This window comes from Anopheles arabiensis, chromosome 2 (assembly GCF_016920715.1).
Source record: "Anopheles arabiensis isolate DONGOLA chromosome 2, AaraD3, whole genome shotgun sequence".
NCBI classification, from domain to species: Eukaryota; Metazoa; Arthropoda; class Insecta; order Diptera; family Culicidae; genus Anopheles; species Anopheles arabiensis.
This window is the reverse complement of record NC_053517.1, coordinates 17,876,565-17,901,172: the sequence shown is the minus strand read 5'-3', so window position 1 is coordinate 17,901,172 and position 24,608 is coordinate 17,876,565. Positions and strand designations below refer to the sequence as shown.

The following is a 24,608-nucleotide window of genomic DNA, read 5'->3' as shown; positions in this document are numbered from 1 at the left end:
TACAACCACACTACAACGATCGCTTGGATGACGAACGTGTGCTTCGTATGGAATGTTTCGTTAAATTTCAAAAGGAATTTCTTGTGTGTTAAATTTAGCCACATTGAAAATTAATTATAATGAAACAAACATCAAATGTGAAAATAACAAGCAATAACTCCCGATTATAACGATACTATTGACAGCATTTCAATTTCGATAACACACATTTTCGGATAAGAATAATATTTTAGACATGGTATAGGTTTATAATTAATTCTCTTACCCAATAAGAGGTATTTATTACATCGCATTAGTTACCATCTAAACAAGTGGCTACCACAGCGCACTGGTACAATAAATATACAACTCAAAACGTAATAATAATAATAATAATAATAATAATAATAATAATAATAATAATAATAATAATATGCTTGCACTGTAACTGGAATGTGTGTTAAACCCATACTGTGCGGGTGGACGGATAACAAATCAATTTTACATCGATAAAATACACTGTTACAAAGTACATTACACGTATAAAACCAAGGAGGGAATACTGCTTTGTATGAGGGAAGGAAGGGAAGAAGCATCAGAGCTTTCCCGCCGCGTGGATCAAACGACCCCAAAGTGAACCACCTTGATGTTGGGAATTTTCTTTTCCTCTTCTTTCTTCTCCATTTCCCCACTTCCGTTGCTGATCAGATCTGGAATGTACCGAAGAAAAACAACATTAAAGCATAAAGTTAAAAGCGACCACGAAAAGCTTGCCAAAAGCTGATCGTGTGCGCGTACCTTGCATTGGTGTAAAATCCTTCAGATAGTCCTCGTTCGGATGGCACAGGGGCAAACTTTCGGCCAGCTCGCGCTTTGGATCGGCAATGGACGTGTACGGTCCGTACCCTACCGGACCGGGCTGGAGCGGTTGCTTGCGAAGCTTTTCGACGATCAGCTTCTCTTTGCGGGGTATTTCCTGCTTGGAAGAGCAACAAAAAAAAAAAACAATCTTAACGTCCCCGCTCTCCTCACAACTCATCGCGCACTTCCAATGCTTACCGGCACAACGGCAACCGTGACGGTGTCGGAGAACTTTACTTTATTCTTCTCCGCACCGTCCCGCTTGGTAGTGGCCGAGGAAGAGGTGGAAGCCCCACTGCTGCCACCTGCTGCAGAACCACTGCCCGTCGCCCCCAGATTCAGTGCACTTCCCGGGCCTCCTCCATTGCCACCAGCAGGTGACTGTTGCGACTGTTGTCCACCGGCGCTCGAGTGACTGCTTCCACCGTTCGAAAGTATGGATGCGGTGGGAGCATCCAGCTTCTTCCGCGTACCGCCATACTTTCCCGTGCTTGCCGTTGCCATCTGCAGCTCGAACGGTGGCTGATGTTGCTGCGACTGTAGCTGAAACTTGGACGGAATGTTGCCCGAGATGAGCGGATACTGGTGGATGATGGTGCGGGGTGCGTTGTTGCTGTTGCTGCCAGCGCTGCCCGACGGCACGCTTGCGCTGGACGGATACCAGGGGGACTGGGGTAGGGGCGGCGGCGGTGCTTTCCGTACCCCTCCCGTCGGTCGTCGGATAAAGTCCGGCTCGTCTTGTACTAACGGTATGCCGATCGTTTGATCGAGAATGTTTGGTACCACAGCGCCCAACGGTGGCACTGGGTGGTAGACGGAGGAGGAGGATGCGGAAGAGGATGATAATGGCCCACCGGGGAAGGATCCGTTTAGGGACGGTTTCGGCACAACGTCGATAACAATGTGCTGCTGTCCGGGTGGCAGTGGCGGTGGAACGTCATGGTGCAGATGATGATGATGATGATGAGGATGGTAGGCAGAAGGCAGCCCACTGCGACCGTTTCCTAACGCCGGCTCACCGTACTCGAGGTAGTGAGGTGCAACCAATGGCGCAGGACCGCCGGCCGCCCCACGGCTCGTTACTGCAGTCGAAGCATTCAGCTGATCCATCGACATACTGTTCGCTTGCCAGCTGTATTTGGCGGCTTTCTCGCGCGGATTCACCATCTGGCGGGAGCGCGTTCCCGGCCCCAGTGCTGCCATTCCGGATGAGGCGTGCGCATACGCCAGCGGGCTATCGTCCAGTAGCAAGAGATTGCTGGAGCTTAACGATTTGCCCTTCAGCTTCGACTCCGCTATGCGGGACTGCTGCTGCTTCGACAGCTTCAGCGCTAATGCCGTTTGGCTGCGCTGCATGGCAAACGGTGGCGGCACGGCGACCGGGGATGCTTTGCTCTGGCCGGGGGTTGCTTTTTTCGAAATGTACGGCAGTGGCGGTCTGTCCTGGTGGGCGAAGAAGGAGTCCGGCTGCTTGGCCGAAGGTTTTAAGCTGCTGTTGGTGGTAGTGGTGCTGCTGGAAGCGATCGATTTGGAAGACTGTTGTTCACCCATTTTCGGCAGCGGAGGATGTGCCAGGGTATGGGCCTTTGATTTGGAACGATCGTTGTAATCGTTCCATCGTTGCACCTGGGAAGATTTGGACGAACCGGAGGAGGTTGAGAACGTTCGAAAGCTTTTCTCTCTCGCTTCGTTTGTGAATTTCGGCTCGCGAGGGTCAGGCCGTAACTTTTCCATGGCCCCTGTTCGTTCGGTTCTTCGATGCTGGTAAGTTCCGTTTGTACCATTTACCCGTCGTGACACATCGCCGCGAGCACTTTCGGTTTCTTCCCGCTCGAGCTCATCCTCCTCTTCACCGGCAATGTATTCCCCGTCGTCACGACCATTCTCGACTCGTTCACCGTCCTCATAGTCCTCCTCATCGCCTTCCTCGTCATCGTCGTCATCGAAACTGTCCGCACACAGGGAGCAGGACGAGTTGGAACAGAGGGAGTCTGCAATCGAAAAGAGAAAGCGGTTAGTTAAGCCAAAGTTTTCAGCATTATCCAACCCATTACACTTACGCTCACTATCGCTGCGATCGGTGCATATTCGGTTGATATCGTCCACCTTCCGGAGCGCCTCTCGCGCCAGCTCCACATCCCCGTCCACCTTTGCCTTGTCGTGCAGCTTCAGAAACAGATCCGCATCGTTAATGTCGATGGCCAGGCTGAACGCCTTGTTGTACGAACGATTGCGCAGCAGATAGTGGAAGAACTTGAGCGTAATATCGTTCACCTGATCGCCAAACTCGAGCTCCGTCTCGTAGCAGAGCGACTTGACCGGCACCAGAAAGCTGCCGAGCGCTTTCTGCAGCTGCAGCTCCCGCTCCGTCCCGAGCGGTTGCTTGAAGATGTAGTTCGCTATGCGGTGCAGCGAAAGCAAACACATCGCACCGTACGTGTCCCAGTTCAGGCTGAGCAGTATGTTGATCGCCTTTTCCACCTGGTTCAGCGAGATGTACTTGTGCACGAGCACGTCCGCGGTCAGGCCGGACGTGTGCACGTCACCCTTGAGGCCGGATCCGCCGACGACACGCACGCACGCGAGCGGTCCCTGCTCGAAAGCGCAGAACAGAAACGAATCGGTCGTGGCGTACGGTTCGCCATGGCTTGCCAGCTCCGGCTTTTTGCTCCAGCACAGCCGCCCCAGCTGAATCGACGGTGCATGGTGGCCGAGAAAGTAGTTGGACAGATCGAACGTGCCGGACGGTATGCCGTCCTGCGTTTCGCTCAGCAGCTGCATCCGGACGCAGGAAAGCGCAATGTCGAAGCACTGCAGCTGACACTTTTCGTTCGCGATCATTACCACCGATGAGTCACTGTGCCACGCAACGTATGTAGGAATCTGGAGGAGAGAGAGAGAGAGGCGGGGCGCCAACACACGAGAACATTAGCAAAACATATTTGCGCAACCAAAAACAAGCGGGCGGACGCGCAATGTACTTACGAAGGCGGCTTTTACGAGATGAGTTATGCCGCGACCCTCGTCAAACAGTACGACCGACCCGTCGATACAGCCGAGCATAAGCTTCTCGTGGTCCGGGCTGAGGGCGTTGCAGCAAACCTGCGTCTGCAGCGGTATGGACGTGACCGCCACACGGCGCATTTTGCTCTTGTTGATCTGATAGATGCAGCTGTCGATCGTGACTTCGCCCTAAGAAGAAAAAAAAAAAGTGACAGTTAAACGGGTGTCCGCCATTTTCCCTGCTACCTTGAAATCCAACCCAAAATCTACCTTTTTGGAAATTTTCTGCTCCACACAGTGCACCTGGTAGTCGTTCATCAGGGAAAACTGCACCGAGATCGGATCGTACTCGGTCCAGTAGTAGCACAGCAGCTCCATCCGTGCCCCGTTCAGCTTGTACACGTGCAGGTTGGCTCGATCCTGATCCTTCACCGTCGGCCGCCACGGGTACACCTCGTTCTGGGACGATTTGGTCCACACGATCACGAGATTGAGGCTGCTGCTGCAGACCAGCCGCTTCGGCACCTTGCGCGTCGTCGATCCCGTGCCGCTCAGCAGCACGTTGCAAATCTTTGGATCCATCAGGCTAATCTTCTCGAGGTTGTTTTTACGCGCGGTCGGCTTCTGCAGCTGCACGAACGTGATCTGATTTTCTGTGTACGCCACCAGTATGTGGTGCTGCGTGATGACCACATCGGTAATGTGCTCCGAGCACAGCTTCCCGATCAGATACTTGTCGAAGTAGATGCGGTTCAGGTCGCCGGTGAACGGATTGATCGACAGGTGCACCAGCAGCCCGTTCGCGAGCATCAGCTGCAGCAGCACGCTGTTCTTCCACTTGCAGTACACGAGCCGCCGCTGGCGCAGTTCGTCCTCGAGCAGGCGCAGCGAGTGGCGCAGCTTGTTCGGCTTCTTGTTGTCCAGCGTCCATTTGAGGCCGCGCGATTCGCAGTAGCTTCGTTTGCCCTCGCTCAGCACCGTTCGGCCGGGGTCCGCTTTTTTCTCACAGTACCTGTGAAATGGAATTGACGCCGGTGCGTGGTTGTAGCAAATGCGTGCGACATTCTATCGCCATATCGGCTGTGCGTCAAATGCGGTAATGAGTGTGCAGAAATTCTTTGCTTTCGTGTTCCCCAATACAGCATCCCCCGAATAGCTCACTTTGTATCGAGCAATTTTGAGGCGGAAAAAAATGGATTTTACCTTGCCTAGTTAATTGAAAACAGTACAATATAATCACCAATTATGACGTTGGTGGGGGGCATAAAATTGCATAACCCTGCCAAACATACGATTTAATAAATGTATGCTTGATGATGGGGCAACATTGTACGGCAGGTTGTGTCGGTGTGTGTGGTGCAGGGTCAGGAGTAACGGGCGGTGTTGTTCTTCCTTCGGGAAGGGAAGAACCACCACTTACGAAAGGGAACATTTTGCTTCTCCCCAACATCATGATTGCCGGCGTCGCTCGCGATGACCTTTACGCGGACAGGCACCCAGGCCCGGCACAAGTGCGGCAGTATAATAATGAACGAACGGTACATTTTAATTGCAGATCATGATCGCACGCATCCGACTACTGGCTGGCGCGCGAGGCTCATGCAAAGAAGCAAACGGCGCTGTACACTGGTACTTGGGGCACGGCGACATACAACCCAGCCCAGGGCGTGAGCGGGCGCGCGCGCGCGCACTTGCCACGGCGCTGGATTGTATCATAACACACCACGACGATCGAAGCGACATGATCAATGGGCGAAACTAGTACATTCCTGAGATGATGGGAGCACATCCACCCGTTTCCTCCTTCTCTTTCCTTCCCTGCTGCGTCTGATTGATAATGTAATTTAGCATAAATTAATATCCTCTTCTGCTCCTTCCTTTTACCCATCATTCTGTCTGTACCGCGCCGATCGTGTACGGATCGCACTCGATAGCGTTGTGAGACCTTTTTACCGCTGGCACAATGCACACGCAAACCCGTGTCTTTGCTAAAATACCCTAATTTTGCGTGTGTTTACTCGTGCTGGTTGGAAAAATAATCACCGAAACTCGCTTCGCCGACGTTGCATTTGGAAAAAACGCATTTCCCTCCACAGCCCCACCACAGAGCATCCAGTTGAACACAAACGGAGGAGGATCATCTGATCACCGGTTGTGGGGGAGGAGGGTGTGCCAGCGAAGAGCAGGTGATTTCGTGCATTCTTTTCTTATTTTGTTGTTGCTGTTGTTTTCCCTCATTGCTCCTTCTCCCCGCGGGGCCTAAGTGGGTGATCCGCCTTCTGGGCGGCACATCGTTAAGCTCGATTTTGTACCTTGCTATTTTGATTTTTGTGTGTGTGTGCCTTTCGTTTCGCATACACACGTTGATTCTTCTACCCATGGTACCGCTCGGCTATGCTTTTGCTGAGCCCTGCCTTCCAGCCATGCAGTTACCACACACATAAAAGCCGTTTTGCTTCCCACACTTCCCTCATCGGCGGGTACGATGGATGGCGGCATCACAGTTACCGGTGCTGCTGTTGCCTCCCGCTGCACATCCAAGTAGGCAAAGCAGCCGAGGCGAAATGATACCACCATCACCCTTGGTTAGCAAAACCGCACACCGCACGTCACACAGCAGCGGCAACATCATCATCCCCGGCCCCAGAAAAGACAATAGCATTAAAAGCACTGCACCCACTGGCGTGGTTTACTATCGTGTACGTCTCCCTTCCCTTCCCTCCTCTTGCGGCCATTTTCTCACGGCAGCTTCGGCGTCTTGCGCGATCCGGAATTAAAATGCAAAGATGCACGACGCACTTTTCGTGCGCAATGCGATGGGAAAGTCACACACCAAAAAAACACACCACAAAATCAACATTTCTGCTGACGGTGACGGACGGTTTTGCTGGCGTAATCGATTAGGAAATCTCGGCCTGCGCGCGGCAGTAAACGATCTTCCCCCGTCTTTGGAGCCAGTTTTTGGTGCGCAATTAAAGGCGATTCGTTTACGTGGCTTACTTGGTCGTTCCCAGATCCGTATCCTGGATGGTGATGTCCTCCCTGGTGGACCAAAAGCGCAGCTCCGTCAGTAGCGTCAACATGGTGCGAGCGACCTCCTGTGCCTTTTTGCACCTCTCCCTTCCTCCTCTTCGGCGGGATCGTATGTAAACAATTGCACCAACACACGCTGCTGCTGCTGCTTTAACTTGGTCGTCGTGGTCGTTTCACCGTCCTTTCCTCATTTGTGTGGCTGATTTTTCCTCTGTAGATCATTCAGGGAGCACTACTTTGCTTCGAGATGCATCGGTGTGGTAGGTAGTGGAACGGTATACTAGGATCAAGGGGTGCACTCTTCTTCCGATGCACACACTACAGCGACGACACCCGAGAGCACCTTCGCTGACGTCGATGCAACAACAACAGCAACCGCAGCAAGTGGCCCTTGGCGATCATTATTATTCGATCACGTATGTGTGTATCCACTAACGCACACACCTGCACGCGCACTCCGTCCAACCATCGACGCAACCACTCTGCTTTGGATGCTTTCCGCTGGTGAACAACACACACACACACACACACACGGGAAAATACACTTTCGCTCACAACCTTTCGAACACAAACAAACACACTATGCAAACAACGCAAACTTTGCTTCGATCCTTTTTTCACTATCACTTGGGCACGATTTGCATTCTCTGTAGGCACTTGTGAACCGACACGCGTTGAACGTAGAACCGAGCGCGGATGGTTGGCGACCTGTTGATTGTGACCGAACGCGACTCAATTAGGGGGCCATCTTTACAGACTGCTGTCAGTTTGGCGTTTCACGATCGCGATCGCGACCTCTCCGCGGTCCCCCGACTCATCGCACCCTTTCTTTCTCCTTCTTTCTCTCTTCGTCGTACCTGCGTACCTTGCGTACCTGAGCCGCGTTTACACGCTCCGGGTTGAGACTGAGTTGGAGCTACACAAACGGGTAGCAATTGGACAAGAAGTTAAAAACAACAATGTGGTAATGGGTGCATGTAGAAAATAAAACTAAGATAAAATTTAATCATATCCAAGTTCGAGGCGGATAAAAACCAATCATATCCAAATACGGTTCGAGACAAAATGGTTCGCGTTTTGTTTACAACAGCAGTACAACGCCTCCAGTCAACGAGCAGCGATGTTATGTTTATCAAGTTAATGTCAGAAAATAACGTGTTAAAACATGATAATCCAGAGTGCATTACTCTTTTTTAGTTCCACTTTTCTGTACTGCCGCTAAATTAATAACTAAACTAAACTAACTCACAAAGCAAACACTTACGATCAGCTGATTCCAGACCGGCTTGTTGTTGGTTGGCGCGGACCGACTGGTTGATTCTTGCGAAGAGCGAATCCACCGTATCGAAAAGCGTAAACGAACTCATTTACAAAACTCCAATGCTCTTGGCAATCGCGATAATGCTTGCACTACATTTGCAAAAGATATTCTTCAAATTGTTGATGTTGAATGCAAACTGCGCTTTCGTTCGAAAGAACATGCATGGATGGAGGGAAACTGAAACTGTCATCGTGATGTCATATCTGAACCGGTGCTTGTTTACATTTTGAACCGGTAAAGTTTGGAAGAACGGTTTGCTGTTAATATTTTTCTACGATTTTTTTTGCAATTTGTAGAATTTTGAATATTTAACTGAATAAAGTACAAATGGTGAAGTTGACAAGAGAACACAAAACTAGCGGGTATTGAAATTAGTGGAAAAGTCAGAAAAACTAATAGGAACAAAATTGATATCCTATCATCTCGGTATGAATTGAACACTACGTTTCCGTACTGCGCATTGTAAATAACACATTATTTGGGGTCAGCTTTGTTCTTTGTTTGCTAATTAAAACTGTACAAACTGTACTACTTAATAACGAAAAACGTGTTAAAATTATTTGAATATCGACCATTTAAAAAAAAATCAATAAATCAGAAGAAATGTTTCCGATTCTATACAGAAAAGTGATATGTACCGGTAAATTCAAAATGTTTTACAATAGCTGGCAACCCGGTCATGCTCTTCCGGTTATCATGAATGTGCCTTGAAGTGGACAAAATAGGAGTTGAAAATATTGTTTTCAAATTCGACAAACATGCATAATTGCTCATTTCTTAACTCATTCATTGCACATAATTTATCCGTCGTATTGATCATCAAATTTGATTTGTAATGCAGTTTTGATAATCTAATCGTTCTTTGCAATAAATCATACAAAACAAAACAGCAAAGTTACCTGCTCATTATTTTGGCCAATTTCGCTCGCTAACTGCCCAGTGTGCGGACGGCTGTGAGCAGCAGTGTGGGAATCGCTTTCGCAGCACTGCTGTCAGAATTGCTTCACTTCCGTTTTGTGTTTGCCAGATACAGGACTGCGTACTCATCATACAGAACAGCGAATTGGAGTTGGAGTTAAGCGAAAAGTACGTGATTTTCCTCTATTTTCTACATCCATCCCGTTGGTTCGTGCACGTGCGTCCGATAGTTGGTGCGTTTCTTTCACCGTCTGCGGTTCCATCATCAGGTCTTTCATTGATTAATTTGACATAATTTGGCTTCCGGATGGTGCAGGTCCGAAATGCTCTCTCACCCTGCTTGAAATCGGGCTATAGCGGCTTGTCGATTGTTGCTACATTCTGTGCACAAGCAAGAGCAGTTTCGTTGCAGAGAAGCATCTAGAAACTGAATTAAAGCTTAATGATTTGCTCCGTCTGCTTTTCGCGAGCTCGGCACTGCATGTGCACGAGGCGATAATTAATTATAAGCCTGTCAAAATTGGAAATGAAATAGATTTTTGCTAACTCGCAAATAGCAGCAGCAGCAGCAGCAGCAGCAGAAAGCGGAGCAGATAGAGAGGACCAGAGAAAGATAGAGCGTGATAGAGACAGGGCGAGCGAGAACGTGTAAGCAAGCACGAAAGGGACAGCTAGAGACAGAGAGGACTAAGAAAATGAACCGGTAATTTTGGAGCATTTTCACACATCCGCACGATACAGGCGCACCGTGTACAATATCGGGAAGAGGCATATTTTTGCAGGATATTGAAAACGAAACATTAATTTACATCCTATTTCAACAGGAGTCTGGAACATCGCACGAATCGTAAAACGTGCGGAACGAACACAAAGGAAGAGGAACCTGGTGTGCGTGTGTGTACGTGTGTGTTAGTGTGTATGTGTATGTGTGTGAGCTGTTGGAAGCACGGAGCAAAGTGGTGAGAAAAAATTCAAGCCACCAGCTGTAGGCAAAAGAGGGAGAAATAGCGAAGCAAGACAAAGAGGCAACGAAGTACGCGGCTTCCTCTCGACAGCAATCGAAAATTGGCAACAAAAATCCCCCATATCTGCAATAGCTGCTACTACTTCTACGTCGACGGCAGGGCCAAAGATCTGTCCGCGGCATACAGCGTGCACGTCGCATCTCGTCCAACCCGACCGATCGGCTGACTGAGTGGGGAAGTTCTTCGACCCCAACATCCCGGACGTCCAATGTCAGAACCTCAGTCGTCCCTGCTGCTTAAGAAACAACTGGCGGGTAAGTAGTGGAGTCAGAGAGGTGTGGTGGGGAGGGGGGGGTCGCTGGGCAATGCGAAAAGCGCCGAGGGTGTCCCAGACGGAGGAAGGTCCTTGCTAACGTCCTTGCTTTTTGTGTCTGTCTGTGTGTGTGTGCGTGTGTTCAAATGTCTGGTTTGTGTGGATGTGCCGGTGTAATGATTATTGATGAACCATACATGGGCCGGGTAGGAAGGAGAGGGTACACGCGCACCGGACGATAGTCTTTTTGCACTGCGAAATCGATAAGCACATATTATCATGTTGTATTTATTTTATTTGCTGCCGGGTACGGGTGCAGATGTTCCCGGACGAGCAGCAGTGGGGCTTCTTGCTGTTGTCACCCCTTTGCCTGCCTTCACTTCCCTAGCCGTCACACGCCACACACCAGGTGTTAGTCGCCCATGCGAGCGAGAGCAATTGTGCCGCAGAGCGAGGGGTTAGTGAGACTGCGAGGGTGTTGGGGGGGGGAACGAAGGGACGCGTGCGTATGGCTGCTGCTGCCGTACGTCGTTGAACTTTGTCAGAGGGGAAAGTACCGTTCTGTCGGCATGTTCTCGGTGGCAAAAGCACCTTCGTTTCCTTGCACATGTAAACGACGGCTGCGTCTGTAATGTAAAATCTTTTAATTGATTAAAACATTGTAATGTGTTCGTTCATGTTTCTGGTTCATCTCTTGAGCGAACGAACCAGCAGCAGTTGCTCTTCTCCGTACCGTATGCATATTTTGGTTGATGTCTCTTTGTTTTCGCGACCTCCTCCCCGCAGCCAGGGTCAGAGGCAAAAGTGGGAATGTTCCTTATTTATTCTTGTTGTTGGTACACTCTGTGTAACCTTTGTGAAAGTGAAATGGACGCACAAAATGAATGAAAAGATAAGTCGCACTAAAACCCCTGAATGGGATGGAGGAGGTTGGAAGTTAATTGAGTTGATGCGAACTGAAATGTGGCAATGGATTTTCTTTTCATTTGCTTCTCTTGGCGTGCTCTAAGGTACGAAATGTAGTGTTGAAGACGAATTGAACTAATTGAATGGAATCGCGATTCCAAAATTGTGGTTAAAAATTACGAAATATTGTGAAACATTACAATCAGCGCGGAAGTGAAAGCGCTACAATCAAAAATAATACGATTCTAATTGTTTTCTTATCATTTTTACAATTGTTCTATCTTTGTAGAGCTGAGCAAAAATCCTGTGGAAGGATTTTCAGCCGGTCTGATCGACGACAATGACATCTTCAGATGGGAAGTACTCATCATTGGACCTCCAGATACTCTATAGTAAGTAATTCATAAATAAAAACGTCCTTTCATATCGTTTGCTAAAACAAAAGAAGCTATTTCGATTGAACTAATCTAGAAGAGAGTGCTGCGCATGCAAATGTGTGAAATTGTGTTTGGCTTAGCTCATTGATCACACGGCTACCTGTAACATTTATAAACTAACCTCATCAGAAAGCACTTGGCATGGAGACGCCGAATGCAGGTGTGCTAACAATGAGGGACATTAACCAGCATCTTTGCTCATGCCGTCCTGCTAGACGTTTCGAATTCTGCGGGGCATTGAGAGCGAATGATTACAATCCATCAAGTTTATAAAACTGTTTTCTTTTTTTCTTGAATCTTCGTGCTTGTGGATGACATAGAACCACCATCTTAGTTCATGGTCTGTGTGTGTGTGTGCAAAAATCAGTTCAATCAGCATGTATGAATGTCTAACAATGTACCTAACCCGTTGTATCATTCAGAATTCTTCATTTCTTATCGTTGCACGTTTCAGACGAATTAAGCAGCAAACATCTAACGTAAACTTACCGCATTTACTTTTTAGCGAGGGCGGATTCTTCAAGGCACACCTCCACTTCCCGAAGGAGTACCCGTTGAGACCGCCGCGCATGAAGTTCGTCACAGAGATCTGGCACCCGAACATCGACCGCAATGGTGACGTTTGCATCAGCATCCTGCACGAGCCGGGCGATGACAAGTGGGGCTACGAGAAGGCATCGGAGCGCTGGCTTCCGGTGCACACGGTCGAGACGATTCTAATATCGGTCATTTCGATGCTGGCCGATCCGAACGACGAGTCGCCGGCGAACGTGGACGCGGCGAAGGAGTGGCGAGAGGCGTATCCGGAATTTAAGCGAAAGGTAGCCCGGTGTGTTCGGAAGAGTCAGGAAGATTGTTAGTAGCATTTATAATACTTTTTTTTTAAATTGTCTTATATTTATTAATTAATTAATGTACGGATTACACTTACCTAAAATGAACGAAAGAAAGGCATTGAAGGATCAAGTATCGCTATCACGTCTACTACTAGTGTGTCACCATTATTCTTCTATCCCACTATCACCTACCGGTATCTCTAACTGCTGCCAGTGTCGCTATACTTACCTTCTCGTACTATGACGGTTCGCTACTACAACTGCACACACACACACGCACGCACACGCATGGTTCAACATTCAAACTTTTTATTTCACAAAAGAAAGTATACTATCAGGAAAATACGAACGCTTTTGTGTTTGGCGTGGTCGTCGTGCCTGTCGTGCGCTGGTTGTGTGAGTTAACGGAAAGAAACTCCGTAGTGTGATGGATGAAGGTGATCTGTACCAGTAAAGTCTAAACAGCCCCTTTTTGTATGGCCCTCCTTGCGTCTCCAGAAACGCTGCTAACAAAATGTGAAGTTGTATGGACTGTGATTGAGCGAGGAGAGCATGCTTCACATTTTGCAGCTGATCACAATCTTAAGCCCGAATTATAAACCAAGCGTTGCGCATGAATCGCCGATCACGGTTCCGTGTGTTACTTGTATGCTTTATTTCGCCTATCTACGTATATGATTGCGTCGTGAACATTTCGCAAACGTGACTGACACATGATTTAAAGCTATCTTCAGACGCAATCCCCTAACGAACTGAGCGTTATTATTGTATCTTTAAAAAAATGATAGCGCCTTCTGCAGCAAAACAACACAAACTGAACAGTTGTGTACACTTTACGGCGGGTTGGGCTTTGAGGACGACGAACATTTGATACTCAGGAACTTAAAACTACTACAAACAACTTATTACAATTACGCGAGGAACCGGAAAGGAGGAAAAGGGAAAGAGAAGTGTAGAGATGATAATGCGATGAAAAGCAAAAGAACCCTAAATCATCTTGTGGATTGTGTGTAATTTCCACGAAGAGCGAACCGGAAAGGGAGACAAATAAGGAAAGCCCAGCATAATCAACGAATCTATCCGCTTTATTGTGCTTACTGTGTGTGTAACCCGGCTCAAAGATCGACGTGTTTCAACAGTGCTTCAACACGTTCAATACTTCATCAGTTTTGTTAGAATGAGCTCCCGCCACATTTCTACGTTGTAAATAGCCCTGTTTTACAAGATCACCCAAGCTTTTCGATTCGATTGCTCGATTCTACCTAACGTATTTGCACCTAAATAACTAAGGAGCCCCGGCGGTCAACGTGCACTCTGCTCTGGTCGGAGTGGTGGTCAGTGTGGGAATGTAGACTAACAGCAGCAGCCAGCAGGGTTCGTTCAGGGTAGGCTAAACACCATGATGAATCCTGAACATGATTAGGCTTGTAAACGCGTGGCAGTTACTATGATACATGCGACCTAGGAGATGGCGGATTACCTTATTTCTGGATGTGGTAGACCTTTATCCCGTACTGATTTAAAATAACTATGCAACGCAATACGAATCAACAGCTACATTTAATCATACTGAGGAAATAAGAAGTATTGTGTTTGAGGCACACGTGCGAATAATGCAATACTAAGCCGGCCAGATGATTCCAGATGACTCAAACGGCAGGATAGCAACGATGATTGAAGTTTAGAAGAAAAAAAAAATAAAGGCAGCTTAGGTAGGAATAGGAAAGGAAACAAAAAGGTATCGGCAAACGAGTTATGCGGTGGGTGGGTGACATAATTGATACCGAAGTGATGAGTGTTGGGCAATGATCGTGCATCTAAGCCTGTGTAAGAGTAGTGAAGTAATAGAAAAAAAAACTAGCAAAAAAAAAAAAACAAAAACAGCATAACAATAATAAACCCAATGGCTACAGCATAACAGAACGATCGAGCCCTCAGACTGATTCAGACGTGAGTGCTAAAGATGTACTGTATTTTCATTCATTTTGCGTTCAGTTTTTGTGTATGATCAGTACGTTCCTTTTGCGTTTCCATTTAGTTCAAAAACAGTTTTACAAAGGAGAAAATAAACTATAATTTTCCCTGTCCTAAATACCCTACACCTATGTAAGCGTGTATCTCTGTGAAGCGACGGACAACTACTGTGAGCGAATACGGGCTCACGCGTTAACATTTAGGAGACACATGCATTGGCCGATACCATAAGTGAGACAATTGTAAAACAATTTAAAAAAAAAATACAAATAAAGATGATCTACATACAGGAGAGAGCCGTTGTTGTGAGTTTGGAGCATTGTCTTTACTTATTCCCAGTATCTGTTCTCTCGGTGTCGTTAGGTGGGTCTATCAATATGAAATTTAAGGATCTAACCGAGTTCTTTTTAATGCAATTGTATATGGAGTTTGAAAAGTCACCCAAAAGCTACATAAAACACACATTCCGAATAGTGCAGATGTGTTTATTACTAAGGATATACGATCATTAAAATTGGGTTATAGCATCATTCCTTAGCTTAATGATCTTTAGAGAACAAAGTTTTGAATACATACCTGTAGTTAGAAAATGAAAAGAAAAGTTACATTTCACTGAAGAAGTCGTTTGAAATTCACTAGAATTAAATTTGAAATTCAACCCTCGCTCCCCACTGAAAGCTCCTCATTCTCGCTGTGCTTTCAGTTTTGCAAAGCTCCCCGAAGCAGTTTAAAGTGACCGATCGAGCACTACCGTAAATTCACCGAGTTGCACGCGCGAGAAAGAGAAAGCATATACCCCCGCAAAAACCAGCAACGAGCGAGAAAGCCAAACAACAGCCGAACAACTTTTGTTTCCCTCTTGCACCGGCTCCGGTCGAGCCGTTTGTGGAAGCAGCGCGCTGCGTAGTAGCAGTCAGGCAGTATAGCGGGAGCAAAGCAACACGTTGCCATCTCTTTCCTTCGGCTTTTGGCGCGCTACTGTTGCTGCGTGTGCTGCGATGGAAAGCACGCGTGCGCACGCCCGATCGTGTGTAGTTCGCGCGTTCTAGTGTGCCGCGACGTCGTGTCCAGGAAAGGCTGCTCGCTGCCGCTCGAAACAAACAAGCTTTGGCTTCGCGGCAAACAACACCACACGTTCGAAACCGCGTACCAACCGGGGCGCTCACCCGTGTTTAGGCGTGCGTGCGTGCGTGCGTCCCAGCGTGTATAATATTCGCGAGTGCGAACGGGTTTTCGGTTTTGTTTCGTTCTTGCTGTTTTTTGTTGTGTGCGGAAAAACGGGCGAAAGACGCACAAAACAGAAAAGCAAACCGGCTGGCTGACTGCTGGTACAGAACGCGGCGCCAAACACTCCCCGTTCTGCGCCCATTGCCGAACAGCAAAAACGTTGGCCGTTTGTGGCTTTTCTGTGGGGCTGTGTGTCTGAAACCGCGTGGTTTGCGAGCAACCCCGAAAGAACAGCCCCGTCGCTCGGAAGGGGTGGGGGGAGTGCAGCAGCAGCAGTAGCGGCAGCATCAGCATCAGCAGCCACCCCAAAAGGTGTGCTGGGCGTGTGGCGGCAAGGTTGGTATAGAATAAAGCAAAACACAAAAAGACGGAGGTGAAACGAAAACGTTCCTTCCAGTGGTTGCTGCGATCTTGTTGCGAGGGGGTTCGTCTTCAGGTGGTTTAGCCTCTTTGCCTGTGTGGTGGTGGTGGTGGTCGTGTTGTTGTTTTGGCTCGGTGTATGCGCTCGTTCGCGCTTTCGTATGTTGTGGGTATTGTTTTCGTGCAGAAGAGGGTTAAATTGGGTGCAGCAGTAGCTAAAAACCGTAAAAAACAAAGCAGCAGCAACTTTTGAAAGTCGCTCTCAGGGTGATACTGGAAAAGGGGTGGAGTGGCATGCACACACACACAACCAACCACACACATACGACCTCTACTAAACACTACGGGGATGAGCTTAAGAGAAGGAGGCTGTGCTGCCAAACGCTAACGGTGGCCGCGAAACCCACCGTGAAATGTGCGAAAATGGATGAGGACAGGGCCGCGCAATGGTGGCAAACCGGCAAACGTAGCCCAGTTGTGCAAACAGGCAACAACACAAAACAGACGCATTACAACGTGCCTGTGAAGCGACAGAAGTAGAAGCAGCAGCAGCAGCGGCAGCAGCGGCAACAACAAAACCATATGATTCGTGCCACGCCGTGCCGGTGCGCTCGCGGGATGACCTCCAAGATGTTGGCCTTCGATGCCGGTCGAAGTGGTTGTGAACATGTTTTTGTGTGTGTATGTTTGTGTGTGCTTGAGCTTTACTTCTTTCGGTTGAGTTGGGGGCATGCTTTTGTGGTGGTGTTTGGTTCTGTGCTTGATGTCGTTTACTTCGTCGGAGTTTTATTTTCTTCTTTTTCTTGCTGCTTACACGTGGGAAGCGGATGAAGAATACTGGGAATTTCCGGATTTTTACCACCCCCCTCTCCATCCCTCGATCGCACAGTTTCTTCGAGCATTGCTGCAATATTGGTGTGGAGCGAATTCCGGCCGCTGTTTTATTGCCTTGTTCCGCAGCGTGCTCATGCCGCAACAGTTTACATTGTTTTCCCTCTTTTTTGCTTGCCATAAATGATGATGTTTAAAAATAACGCACCATCGCTTTGGCTCAAAGCTACCACCAAACTAATTAACGGTGACATATTCCTTAAATGATTTTCAATTATCGTGTTTTTTTGCTTTATTGCATGATTGAAATTTTCGGAAATTGGTGGCATGAAACTTAATTAAATTGTGTGTGTGTGCATAATTCCGTCACCCAAGAATCGCCTACGTACCGCCTCCCACAGCGAGCCGCCAACAGCATGACATGAAAAAAAAAGAAGAGAAAAAAGCCCAAAGAATCGTAGGTGCAAGAAAACCAAGAGAACCGAAAGTGTGACCTAATTTAATCGTTCTCGTTTAAGTGTGCCGATAGAATGCTCATTTTAGTCGTGTTGCTCCATTCAGCGCACCAAGTTGACGCCGTCTTTTCGGCACGAACACACAGCCCCCCGTACAACGTAGTGATGTCAGAAAAGCACATCATGCTGGCGAGGAACCTCTGTACTGGCTGCTGCTGCTGCTGCTGTTGCTTCACGTTCATCCCAGCAGCATCATTGTCATCGTCATCTCCATGCTTGCTTTGATTCTTTTTGCTTTGGGGCGGGAGGGTTTGTTTCATTCTTCTTTCATTTGGCGGTACCAGAAAGAGTGGATAACATTGACAAATGCACATACACACTCACACACACATGTTTGGCCACTCTTCCCGCTCGCTTCCCTTCGAGTGAAAGGATTCACCCGGTGTGTGTTTGTGTGTGCGTGCCCTCCTGCCGGTCGTTTTAGCATGAGCACAATCTTCCGGCTGGTTCCGACCGGGATTGGTGGTGAAGGTGGCGAAGCGATCGACTTTTGGCTTCCACCGTGAATGGCACAGCAGCCGGTCGTCTCTGCCTTCGCTCTTCTACTACCATCGACGATAATCGATCGGTGCATGACCCAGATTTTTGCATTTTTACCCGTGCTGGGAGTTTTAAGTGGAACGAACACAAAAAGCGGAAACTGCAAGCGGAAGTGGGGGGGGGGGGTGGTCTGCATCAGCTGCACCATCATGCGCTGCACCGATTTTCTGGTGGCTGAATTCTTACCAATGTACTGTTTTTTCTTCTTTTTTTTTTGGGAGGAAGAAACGTTTCGTGACAGTTTTTAGGACGCGTTGTTTTTTTTTCCTCTTCTTCTACCTTGGTGTTGCATGGTTGCACTTTTTTAAGTGCATTAATTTAAAGCGATTGGCTTGCGTAGAATGAACTACGCCATTCTATGGGCAGGAAGTAGGTTGAGCAGAAAATCCAATCTCCAGATCTGCTTCAAACTTCCAGCGTTCGCCGTTCGCAGGGGGGGGGGGCCTGGCAGCCTTTCCTGAAACTTCAGCGTAACGATTTGCATACGATGATGATACATCTTCATCTATAGACGATCGGGGGAGAGCGTAAAAGGCGAGGAGAGGGAGAGAGAGACTAACCGCTGGGGGAGAGTTAGCCTGTTGTACATCTAGCAACTGATTCCCGCTGGTTTTGAAGAGACTCACACCAACACACACCTTCTTACGATAATGTAATTTAAAAGAAGTGTCTCAGGAAGGCGTGCTTTTCTATCCCTGCTGCAATGTTTTCTTCAAGCGCAAAATTAAACTTTATCAACTTCGCCCAAGACACGGGCGTCTCGTCGGCAATCGTGTCGTCGGGGCTGGCGCGTAGTATGCACGGCCGTAGATTTATGCATAGAAGAACCACGTACTGCCGCGTCGCGCCAAGAGTATCATACACTGGGCATATACATACATATATACATACATACATATATGGTTATGAATAGAGAATTGAGTCGCTGCAATCCGCCGGCTAAGGGAGGGTGAAAACTCACGTAACACTGACACACACGGGCCAGCTGACAAAGGGGGTAACGCATAATGCCCGATTGGGCCACTACTCTTGAGGTCTTGAACCATTTGGCTGAACTGGGTTACCGTGCTGGTAGGAATTGTAATGGCACAAATGCTTTGTTTTATGCTTCAAAATCCCATTATAGGGTAGAAAACGTTCGAAATCTTTAGGATTAATAATTCAATATTACGGAATTTTGCCTTGTTATTAAAAAATCAACAGTTCATTCAAAACTGTTAACTTACTAGTAAACATGAGACATGAGTAATCTTTGCGAAGAAGCTTTTTTTAAAATTACAAAGCATTAAAAATTTAGAGTTTGTTTTTATTAAAATTAGTCACCATTTATAATGCAAAACACAAGAGAAACATTTTCTTTTCCACAAATATCTTGACGAAGAGTAGGGAATAATGTAAAGATAGTATGATGAAAAAAATCCGATTAATTCTTGTACAGGTTGTTGAGATATTCAGGGTAACGATAAAAAACAACTCAGTTTTGGTGCAAAAAAAAAAAGATTAAAATGACGGAACATTTGGGCTCAAACTCTGTAGTCTCTTATCTTAATGATTTTTTCGTATGTTAATCCAACATATTGACCAACAATTCCGGAGACCTTGAGCATTAACGAACAGGGAAAAGATTATAGACTAAAAGATTAAAAGACTATAATGTAAAAAGATTAGAGAAACAAAAACTCTCTGTATCAATGGCGGAAATTGCGTTTACATGATCAGCTACTGGCGCCATGGATCGCGCAATTAACTGTGCATAATAATCGTGCCCCCGCTGTGCGACCCTTCTCAGGGCGGCGTAGAGAAGATCCTGTTAAACATTAACAAAAAAAAAAAAAAACAGCCCCAAGTTCACCACAAGGGACAACGCAACAAAGAACAAATCGCTACTTCACATTTAAAACCATTCATAAAAGAGCTTCATCAAGCAGCGCAGCCAGTATGTGTCTGTGTGTGTGGTTTTGCTTCATCATGCTTTTTGATTGTGATCAACTTGTAAACTTGGAAAGAATGAAGTGTGTAGTGGTGCTACAATGGCACAAATTACAATCATTTTCGGTCGTTTTAGCAGGGTTGCAGGGTGTGTGTGAGTGTTGCCTGCTAACAATCCGTCCCTTTTTTGGTTTTTTGCTGTAGCGCCTTCTGCTGCTGCTGCTGTTTTGTTCCGGCCAATGTTGCTGAGGGGATCTATTTTTGACGTCAATAAATCTTACATTAGCGCGAACAAAAACACGCCGTACCTGCCGTAGCATGATCGATAACGTTGGGATTTCTTGCGAATACTCCACCAAAAAAAGGACTTCTCCCAACACACCACAACACACGAACGGTGGCAAATTTAGCCTGTTGCAGAGCGCCGGGATGTTGAAGCACTAAGCGGATAAAATGATTGACTTTGATGGGCTTCCTAAAACGCTTAGTCCCCCACCACACACACATACACAGTGCTTTAACAGGGTGTGTTCGATTTGTTTCGCTTCAAACGGTCTGGGATTGTATTTGGGGTGCGAGAGAGAAGGATGTTTGTTTTTGCGCTATTTTTGTGTAAAGTCCAAAGCATGGGCCAAAATCGATCACGGGCTAATTGTTTTTTAATTAATCCAATTCACCATTATTATACATGCCTACCTCAGAGCATTACATTGAATGTGACGATTATTATGTGCGTCACATTGGACCCTGATCTGGACACGTTTTGGATGACTTGAGTTGATTGTTGTATTTTTGTTGATCGTTTGGAAGTACACGATCGTCGTATCGTCGTAGTCTCTTTAGACGCATATCATGATCCTATACTTTTCGTCTTGGTCAGGACAGACTTTTGTCTGATTTGTTATTGCTTAGTTTTGTTTTTTTAAAGTTCAAATCCAATTGCATATTTTTTATCGTAATCAACACCACATAAGATGGCAATAATTCCATTTTATGGATCCATTCTTTCCGGCGACACAAAACTTCCAACACAAAACGTCAGAAAGTCAGAAACGAACTTATTTTCTGCGACCCAACGCATGTACTCCCACGCTGCTGTCACCCGTGGCTCCAAAGTTGTGACTTAATGTTGACTTAACCGGGTGCGTAGTATGTCATGGGGTGTATTCCTTCATCAACTTCGCTCGTCAAACGTGTCACCGGCAGAGGGGATGATGGTTCGAAATTAACAAGCTTCAGCAGAGGCATCAGTTACTTTCGAAAGGGTTTCATCTCACCGGACAAGTTGTGGGTTAGTTAAGCTAGGTTAGAATGGTTTTTTGTTTTGTTCAACATTCTCAACTCATTTGCATCGCATCTGTGAAGATGAGATATTAGCGTTCATTTTAATAAGCTTGACGAAGGTTAGGTTACCTTTTTGGAAAGGCTTGTAATGATGTTTCGAACGGAATCTGTACACACGGCTCCTGATAGGGGGGGGGGGGGGGATGAATGGAGAAGGGATAATTAGCAAAAAAAAATACCTCTCATCCTCTCATCAACCGAATGAACGAAAGCCCAAGGCTATGGTGCAACGCTGGTGCAATTGATTGCAGCTTGCTATTTGATCTCTCATAGTCAGCTAAAAATGCGCACGTACGAAAAATGTGCCAACGTGAAGATGTCAGCATTTGGCCTTCCACTCTCCGTACCTCCGCAAGCGTGCTGTAATGACACCACGAAATTAATCACTCATCACTATCCAGCCTAGTCGCCGACTGACGACGACGAACGACGTTGCTGGTGGAGTGGATTTGGCGGCATGTTGTAACGTCGCACATGGGCACATGGATCCTGTAATTACTGTTACTGTACCAGCTGGAGGAGAGGGACAAACCTCCCCCCCCCCTCCTCACAAAAGTTCGGGGTCACCGCAGCAGGAGATAATTAGAATGTGCATGCGGTAAATCATGCGGCCCAGCATTCGCCATTATTCACACGCCGCCAACACACAAACAGGGAGTAAATGTTTCTGCGAATGTGACGTTTCGCACCGAAACGAGCTAATGAAGCATTTAGTACAGGCGTCGTTGCCATCGAAGGTGGTGTACACCGTCGTCGTCGTCGTCTTCGCAGGATAAACTTCGCAGAAAGATGGGGTTGAGCTTGACTTGGGCGCAATGAGGGCGTCTCTGTACGATCGCATTAGGCACCGAAGGGGCGACGATCTAATCTGAGTGTGGCCGCTGGAGGAGTCGTAGTGCGAGCTAATGAAGTAAAGTTTGTTTGTTTGGGCAAGGGGAATCAAGGGGAACCTTTGAGCCGGACCTGAGTTAATGATTAGTTTTGTTTTTTCCCCCCGTTCGCTAGCACTTTGGCTTGGTGCCAAAGGATAATGATCGACATAATGATGGACCTTGGTCGGGTGGGTTGAAAATGAAGCATATGTATTAGGTACGATTATCTGCCTTATGTATGTGTTGGGGAAAGTTGAGTAACAAGGAAAGAAATAAATAGTGTAGTGCGTTAATTTGCAGCTGAGATGGGCGTAAAATAAACACCAATTAAATGCATTTCATTACAACATAGTGAAAACGCTCTAGTTTGATGGATCACTGTTAGGACATCCTTTTCTTCCGAACGACTCCAAGTCCGGACGTCTTTGGGTCACTCCAATTCTAGTTGACTCCGACTCCGGATGGTCCTGGACGATTGCTGCCCACTCCGAATGCTAGTTTAACCTACGTTTACCGACTCCACAGTCGGTATCAGGCATTAGAACCACAGAAAGCTATTGAAACGGAGTTCAAAGTTAATTGTGTAGTTTGGGACATAGCGAAAGCCTCTTGTTGAATAACCTCGAAACACGTGTTCTGAGTTCTGAACCAAAGTTTCTGCTATTAGGAATCGGAAATATTAACTGACGCTTTATCAATATATTAAAAGGCCAACATAAAACTATCCAACCAGTGCGCGATCGTACTGTAAACAGTAATTTATCAACACAAAAAAGAGGTTTATTGGGGGTGGAAAACCCAAAAGAAGAATTATGTTCTGAGCTGGAACTGATAACAATGATTTAAATATCCAATGCATCTAGGTATGGGTGGGACTAGCAGCAGCAGCAGCAGCAGCAGCAGTGCATATTGTATATTGTTATCATTTCGCTTCCACACAGGTGCACCTAGGTGGTGTGCTTGTTGCTTTAAAACGATATGTCCTTTCCAATCCATAATTACGCTCCGGACGGTATTGATTGTGTTGAATAATTTAAAATACGTTCAAACGTTGGGGAAAAAGGATCCAGATTTCAATCTGTACGGGCAGTGCAGTGCTGTTTGAGAAATGAAACAATAATAATTATAGGAATTGTCTGCGTGGAAATCGTAATACCGTGTCCCGCAGCGGGTCGATATAAATCCATTTAATAACGATGCTTCTACGTTTTTTTTTAATTCCATTTCAGCAATCAATACTGTAAGAGGCGTGTGCAAAAATAGGCCAGTGCTGAATATCGGAAGAAGTGTGGCAGTGTTTTTTTGTTGTTGTTGTTCTAGCTGTTTTAGTGGAGGATAAAGGAGGGGTAAAGCCCCATTCGAGAACTACTGCTTACGCCTCGTGCAAGTGTGTGTATTCCACAGTGTGTGGAATGGTTTAATAGTAGAAGGTAGGAAAAAGAAAATTAAGAAAGTAGAAACGTCCTGCCAAACGGTCCACGCGGTGCTAATCGATGTCGATATATTGCGAATAGTGTGGGTAGCCAGCAGGCGAATCGCTGCAAGGATAGCAGGACCATGGTCCACCGTCAGTTCTGCCTCAACAACATCAACAACAACAACGACCGGTGGTGAGTGCAATCGTCGTGTGCCGCATATATCTATTGATCCAATGTTTATCTGAAACGGGCAAGCCCTTTTCTTTGTCTGGCTTTGGATGGAGCAAGCGTGCAAAGGAGTGATAGCTCGCGATATCGTGAAGCTCGGTTTTTCCTGTGTTGTCTGTGTTCTTGTTTGTGTGTGTGTGCTCTCGTGAGTGTTTGCCCCGTTTGATTCGCTAGAGTAAAAGTGTCTAACGCAAGCCAAGAAGAAGCGCTGGTCTGCCAAGTTCAGGAAGTGATTATACGCAAACCGAGCAAAACGTGGGGGCCGGCTGTGTGTGCCGCTATTCGCTGCCAGCGAATGAAGTGCTAATTTGCGACTAATATCTTCGATCGAGCGATGAGCGTGAAAGCCATTCTGATGAAGGCCGGGCTTTATTGATGCGCAGGTGAGTTTATGTTGCTGGGAACAGATTGTTGGGAGCGTGATTTTCGGGAGCCGTTTTTTTGTTATCCTCTTGTTTGCTACTATTACGTATCCTTCGAGCGGCTCCGTCGTTTTCATTCGAAGCATCGTGTCCTTTGTATGCCATTGTGTGTGTGAAAGAGAATACAGTTTGGGAATCAATTCCATGGGGGAAATGGTCCATTATTGTCCAATTACCGATGTAAGTATGGTTATAATGATGATGAAACTGGATTGGTGAAGATCTCAACAGTAATCGTCACTCCAGGAATTCTTGCTACATATTCGTGGTACCCTATCTCGAATGCTTTTAAAGTGACAAAACTTCAAAAGACTACACATTTCGGCGAAAATCTTCCAGAGACTCTTCGGGATATCAACCATTCTACAAAACTGCT

At 46.8% G+C, this 24,608-nt stretch overlaps 4 protein-coding genes across 10 annotated transcripts in view; 2 read left to right on the top strand and 2 right to left on the bottom strand.

The window, feature by feature from the left end:
* The window catches only part of LOC120897267 (zinc finger SWIM domain-containing protein 7-like), a 28,814-nt gene extending 20,445 nt beyond the window's left edge, over positions 1-8,369 (bottom strand). Inside the window, exon 1 of the mRNA XM_040301997.1 lies at positions 8,141-8,369. Coding sequence (XP_040157931.1) covers positions 8,141-8,243 — 103 coding nt within the window. The 5' untranslated portion in view covers positions 8,244-8,369. The remainder of the gene's footprint in view (positions 1-8,140) is intronic.
* LOC120897262 (WD repeat-containing and planar cell polarity effector protein fritz) lies at positions 436-7,723 on the bottom strand. Of its 2 annotated transcripts, none has more exons than XM_040301990.1 (7): positions 6,844-7,723; positions 4,114-4,855; positions 3,826-4,032; positions 2,901-3,723; positions 1,039-2,831; positions 778-958; positions 436-689 (listed from the first exon to the last, which is right to left on the bottom strand). In XM_040301990.1, the coding sequence occupies exons 1-7, from the start codon at positions 6,924-6,926 to the stop codon at positions 598-600; spliced, it is 3,921 nt and encodes a 1,306-aa protein (XP_040157924.1). In that variant the 5' UTR covers positions 6,927-7,723; the 3' UTR covers positions 436-597. The 2 variants fall into 2 exon arrangements, with proteins under 2 accessions (XP_040157924.1, XP_040157925.1); XM_040301991.1 differs by having other exon boundaries at positions 778-955; positions 6,844-7,720.
* Positions 8,370-9,151: 782 nt separating the features above from the next.
* On the top strand, positions 9,152-14,836 carry LOC120894831 (ubiquitin-conjugating enzyme E2 G1). Of its 2 annotated transcripts, none has more exons than XM_040297677.1 (4): positions 9,152-9,283; positions 9,940-10,394; positions 11,589-11,691; positions 12,242-14,836. In XM_040297677.1, the coding sequence occupies exons 2-4, from the start codon at positions 10,349-10,351 to the stop codon at positions 12,594-12,596; spliced, it is 504 nt and encodes a 167-aa protein (XP_040153611.1). In that variant the 5' UTR covers positions 9,152-9,283; positions 9,940-10,348; the 3' UTR covers positions 12,597-14,836. The 2 variants fall into 2 exon arrangements, with proteins under 2 accessions (XP_040153611.1, XP_040153612.1); XM_040297678.1 differs by having other exon boundaries at positions 9,225-9,348.
* Positions 14,837-15,551: 715 nt separating this feature from the next.
* The window catches only part of LOC120895357 (calcium/calmodulin-dependent protein kinase kinase 1), an 85,283-nt gene continuing 76,226 nt past the window's right edge, over positions 15,552-24,608 (top strand). For 3 of the 5 annotated variants that reach the window (XM_040298653.1, XM_040298650.1, XM_040298652.1), the window contains exons 1-2: positions 15,552-16,109; positions 23,394-24,193. The gene's annotated coding sequence lies outside the window, so the exon portion shown is untranslated. The remainder of the gene's footprint in view (positions 16,110-23,393; positions 24,194-24,608) is intronic. The other 2 variants (XR_005738311.1, XM_040298654.1) reach the window with 2 other exon arrangements.